Below are 6,082 nucleotides of genomic sequence, written 5' to 3'. Positions count from 1 at the left end.
CTGAAGGAGGATTTGCATTGCAGGATCCTGGTCTGAGTCAGGGGTGGGGAGAGAAGGAAGGAGGGAAAGGATTGGGGGCAGGGCCTGATTTAGGTATGACGAGGCCCTAAACTACTGAAGGTAATGGGGCTCTTTATATGTCCAGCTGTCCTTCTCAACAACCAATTGTTGCTCTTTTTTCTGTTGAATATATGCTATATGGTAATTTACGGACCTAATAGGTATCTAAAGCCATTTGCACATGTTGCCATGCAACCAGTCCATGCAGAATGTAGGCACCCTATATATAGAAATAAGCAAACCAGTGATATTTTAGGGAGCAAGCTAGCAGGTGGGGCACATTGCTTACATTGTAGGAGCCTATACAACACAAACCACTGTTGCTGTATGCAGGTTTTATTTTGTTTTTTATCTTATATTTTGGAAATGTACATCCAGTTTTTTCCCCTTTACATTTTTTGGGCCCCCCACCCCGAGAGTGGGGACCTAAGTTATAGCTTGTTTAGCTTATATGCAAATCTGGCACTGATTGGGTGTGTGTGTGTGTGTTAAGGCAGAACCATCTTCCCACCACTCACTGTCTGTCACGCACAGATAATCTCCAGGTGAGGTGAGTGGAATCACCCTTTCATATGTACTTTTCACTTGTTACACGGTTTTTTAAAAGCATATATGCTTTATGCCAGTCAAAAGCTTGAGTAGCAGTTTTTAAATTGATCCACTGCAAACTGCAACTACCTAGAAAACAGCAGGGAACCAGCAACAAACCCCGATTCCGAACTTAGCCACACAGGACAGCCTGCTCCGATGGCGCAACTTCAAGGGAAAGTTGGAAAGCGCTGCGAGAAAGTCCAACTTTCCCGCCACCCTTCTTTGCCTTCCGTTAACTTCTACCTGTTGCGCCGCTTTTCCAACCAAGCCCCACTGGATCCGGCCATGCTCTCTCCTGCTTGCTCCGTCGACGAGCGAGGAAGAGGAGGACCGAGGGACCCGCAGAGCCTCGGGGTGGCCGCCAAGAGCTGCAGCGAGGCTCGCGTCCCTCGCCCGGTGGCCGGGAGGCGGCGGCTCTGAGGCGCCCTCCGCTTCTCGGCTGGGGCAGGCGGAGAGGGGCGGAACTACCGCCAGCCAGAGCCCAAACTTTCCCCGGCACGTGTCCTTGGGCGAGGCACGCGCCCAGCGGCAGGAGCGCGGAGAGGAGGAGAGCCGCGCGCTCGCCCGGGACCCTGGCGGCAGCATGAGCCCGTGGCGCTGCGCAGCGGCCCAGGAGAGGCGGCCGGGGAAGGGCTGCGCGCTGCGCCTCTGCCTGCTCTCCGCCACCCTCCTCCTCTGCCTGCTGCAGCTGGGGCTCCGGCGCTCCTGGGACGCCGCCCAGCCCGCCAAGGAGGCGCGCAAGCCGCCTCTCCCGCCGCCGGGAGCTCGCAGAGCTGAGAAGACGAGCGAGGCGACCAGCAGGCGGCAGGTGACCTACGTGAGGAGCGGCCGCCGCAAGGGCCCAGCCGAGCCCACCTGTTGCCTCCAGGGGGCGCCCCCGAGCGACGCCCGCAAGAAGGTAAGAATGGCCGCCTCCGTGCGGTCGGTGGTTCACCCTTCAGTTGGGAGCTGCTGCTGCTGCTTGAGACGTGGCTCGGTTCAGGCCTGGTGGGTGTGAGGAGGTAATCGTATGGAGGAGAATCCCAGAATCATAGAAGGGATCCGGTGGGTCATCTAGTCCAACCCCTTGCAATGCGGTGCATTGAGGCCCTGAGGTTGCCCAGGACATGATGTTAAATTATGAGGTGGCCTTGGGTTGTCTGCTAGTTCTGCTGAGAGTCGCAAAAGGGATGGTTTCTTTTCTTTCTCTCTTGGCTGTTTATGTATCGTACATTTAAAGCACATCCAACCTCCAAGAATTGTAGGCGCTGTGGTTTGCCCAGCAGAACTACGATTCCCAGCACTATTAAACTGCTCTTCCCAAGATTATTGGGGGGGTGGTGTGGTGTGTGAGCTTTATTCAGGTGATCTGTGGCGTGTTTTTGATTTGTGGTTGAATATGGGATTTTTGTTTTTATGCTTCTTTTTTATATTGTATTTTGTTTTATTACAGTTTTAATTCTGTGTAATTCAGATTGTAGTACAATAAAATACAATACATGTATGAAATAAATCAGTGGTGAGGCATGCACTGAGATTGAGCTGGTAAAGCTGCCACCAAACTGTAAAGTGAGGGCCCCTGTGCAGCTGTCAAATCTGAAAAGGTGACCTTGGAAATATTTTACAGAAATCTGGAGCATCCACAGGATGTGTATTCTGGAATAAAAGGCATCCCTTGACAATGAATATCGTAAGGCAACCATAAGTCATGAGTGCTAGACTGGTACATTTATTTAATCTCAGCCTAGCAAATCTATTTCCATTATGGCAGGTAACCCCATATGCTGGTAAAATTGCCTTCAAAAATAAGGTTAAGGTTGATTTGGGAATTTGAAGTTGTTCGTAAACTTGGGGCCCAGACAGGGTTTGAAGCAGTTGAGCCAAAGAGATCATGAGAAGTAAATTATTTTTTATGATGAGGGACTCAAAATGCTGTCCTCATCTGGAACAATAACAACCTGAAGCAATACAAGCTCTGTAATGAGGACAGAGTTCAAATGTGATCAAAGAATGTCGGGCTTTGAGACTCCTCAGTAAGATTACAGTCTGAAGCAACCTAAACTTTGAAGTAAACCCACTTGCAATCAGTGGGATTTGAGTAAACATGATTTAAGGTCAGGCTGTTCAGATATCAACTGGTGTCTCAGATCTAAATAGCAATGTACTTCAGGGAAATGTCATTTTCAGATCTGCATTATGTCCGGTCCTCTCTATATGAGTGCCCTTCATCAATTAGAAATAATTCTTGGTGGCAGTAATTTCCCTCTTTAAAGTGTATCAGATGTCCCCAGATGTACAGTACTTCAAAGAAGAAAAGCTGTTGCCTGTCCTTCGTCGCAGATACCTTATTGTAACTCATTTCCTACATTTTATCTGGATAATGTGTGTGTGTGTGTGTGTGTGTGTGTGTGTACGTACGTACGTATATATGTGAATGGTAAGCTGCATTGTGTTAAGGCAGGACAAATATTTTATGAATAATTCAGTGGTTCTTTCTCTCTCTGCCTCTGCTTTTCTGCTTTTTACTTACATAATAATAATAATATTATAATTTATTATTTATACCCTGCCCATCTGGCTGAGTTTCCCCAGCCACTCTGGGCGGCTCCCAATCAAGTATTAAAAACAATACAGCGTTAAATATTAAAAACTTCCCTGAACAGGGCTTCCTTCAGATGTCTTTTAAAGACAGGATAGCTAATTATTTCTTTCACATCTGAAGGGAGGGTGTTCCACAGGGTGGGCGCCACTACCAAGAAGGCCCTCTGTCTGGTTCCCTGTAACCTTACTTCTCGCAATGAGGGAACTGCCAGAAGGCCCTCAGCGCTGGATCTCAGTGTCCGGGCTGAACGATGGGGGTGGAGACGCTCCTTCAGGTATACAGGACTGAGGCCGTTTAGGGCTTTAAAGGTCAGCACCAACACTTTGAATTGTGCTCGGAAACGTACTGGGAGCCAATGCAGAACTCTCAGAACCGGTGTTATGTGGTTCCGGCAGCCACTCCCAGTCACCAGTCTAGCTGCCGCATTCTGGATTAATTGCAGTTTCCGGGTCACCTTCAAAAGGTAGCCCCACGTAGAGCGCGTTGCAGTAGTCCAAGCAGGAGATAACTAGAGCGTGCACCACTCTGGTGAGACAGTCCGCGGGGAAGTAGGGTCTTAGCCTGCGTACCAGGTGGAGCTGGTAGCCAGCTGCCCTGGACACAGAATTAACCTGTGCTTCCATGGACAGCTGTGAGTCCAAAATGACTCCCAGGCTGCGCACCTGGTCCTTCAGGGGCACAGGTACCCCATTCAGGACCAGGGAATCCCCCACACCCGCCCGCCCCCTGTCCCCCCAAAACAGTACTTCTGTCTTGTCAGGATTCAACCTCAATCATTTCAGGGATGCTTTTGTTTGTTTTTAGGAACATAGGATGGGTTAGACCAGTGTTTCTCAAACACTGCTCTGGGATTCGCCATTGGACCTTGTACCACTTTCAGGTGGGCCTCAGTGCCACAGCCTGCCCAGTGCCACCCTAGCTATCCTATTTCTAAGTGATTCCCACCATAGCCTTGGATTGCTGCTACAAAAAGCTCCAGTACGCAGACAGTCTTTGTATTTGTGGTCAACCTCGGATGGAAGACACCACTGATTATTAGAGCAGCAAGCCAAGTCTAAAATCAAGGAAGTCAGACCCTAAGCCCTTTACCAGATGTTACTATTCTTTTTGGGCCTGTGGTCACATTTGCAAAACAGAAGAACAGTTTCGGAGTACGTGCATGCTGCAACTCTCCCCCCTCCCCAGCTGTAACCCCACTAAAATCACCCCATGCCTCAATTAGGCTTGGGGGAAAAATCATTCTATTACCCTTGGAAGAAGCCACCTTAAGCTAATTTCAGAAGAGGGGGTGAGACCTTGTGAGCATCATAGGCGGCTTCTGTGGGCAGCTGTGTGCCCACAGGTACCACATTGGTGACCCATGCTCTTACAGTGCAATCCTAGACATGTCTATTCAAAAGTGAGCCCCATTGAGTTCAATAGGACTTGCTTCCTTGGATTGCTTTGTAAATGTAAAAGTTATTCTATCCCCACTTCTCCTCCAGCCGTTAAAATGGATTACAGAGAAATTAAAAATACTGATAAGGATCGTACTCACAGATGTTTGAAATGATGTTCTTAATATAATCCTTAAATAACCACAGGGTTTAGATGAATTCTTGGGGGGAAATTTGCTTTGCTTTGCTTTGCTTTATTTTTGCTAAAGACTATCAGGAAATAGCGGTATTCTTCTATGAGTAAACATTGTGATGAAGGTTTTTGGCATGCTCATCAGGGACTTCCTGCTGGGAGCCACAGGTAAAGAGAAAAAAATGCACAGGGGCTATGTTGAAAAGATTTTGAAATATTTCATAAAGTTCTGCCTCTTATCAGATGCAAGGATCTTGATTGCAGGTTATCTCCATAACTGCAAGCAATTATAATTATATTAATCATATGGATTTGTTCTTCTTAGTCTGTGTTAAAATAACACATAGAGAGTTAAATGGCTTCTGTCTTCACCTTCAGGCTGTTTTTATGTAAAGTTATAACTGCTAAGTACATTTACCTGATTTTTAAAAAGCTGAATGTATGGAAAACACCAATAAAAAACAAAAGGATTGTCCTTTGTAGCCCAACCATGTGACAGATCTGGTAAACACCAGAGCCACCAATATAATTCTTCAGTATGTTTGCCAAGAAACCAGATGTTTCTACACTTTCTGGTTTATAAAAAACATATTCTCCCACTTGGCATTCACAGTCCATCACAGCCATCCAAAGAATAACTAGTGGAGAGAAATGATGTGTTATGATTTGCAAAATGAAAGCATGAAGCCCTCTTTATAGCCTGATAGAGTAGCCAAGATAAAATTGTCAAATATGGCTCAAAATACCACAATGGGAAATAAATGTATGATGACAATTTTAAACAGTACCAACAAAAAGCAGGTTTTTTATTTTCATAAATACACAGATTTGTCCTTCATGGCTGCTAGCAATTATGAAGCCTACATATTACTCATTGCCTTAACTGCAGCTAAGAAAATAGAATGGAAGTTTACATTTTAATATTTATTTATGCATTCATTAAATGTTTATCCTGTGCCTTTAGCTCATCCATGCTCATTATAAAAGACTAAAAACAGTGCAATCATACATTTTTAAATAAAAAAAAATCAACAAAAAATAAGATTAAAATAGCAGGTAAAACATAATAAATACAATGCAACACATAAGCATTTCCTCAGTGGCTTACTTAATAGGTTTTAAAATGAAAGTTTAGGAGAATAAAAAGGTATTTTGCCTGGCACTGGAATGATATCAGTGTATGCAGGTGAGCTTCCCTGGGGAGACATTCCAAGGCTTGAGTACCTTGGAATAATTCTTTGGCCACATCTGCTCTATGCATTTAAAGCACTGCTATAGCAT

At 45.7% G+C, this 6,082-nt stretch overlaps 1 protein-coding gene across 1 annotated transcript in view; it reads left to right on the top strand.

Moving 5' to 3' along the window:
• Positions 1-788: 788 nt before the first annotated feature.
• METTL24 (methyltransferase like 24) overlaps positions 789-6,082 on the top strand; it is an 80,311-nt gene continuing 75,017 nt past the window's right edge. The window contains exon 1 of the mRNA XM_081857327.1: positions 789-1,549. Within this exon, the coding sequence (XP_081713453.1) occupies positions 1,235-1,549 (315 nt within the window). The 5' untranslated portion in view covers positions 789-1,234. The remainder of the gene's footprint in view (positions 1,550-6,082) is intronic.

Source organism: Podarcis erhardii (genome assembly GCF_964252035.2).
Source record: "Podarcis erhardii genome assembly, chromosome: 3".
NCBI lineage: Eukaryota > Metazoa > Chordata > Lepidosauria > Squamata > Lacertidae > Podarcis > Podarcis erhardii.
This window is presented reverse-complemented; position numbering and strand designations above follow the sequence as displayed.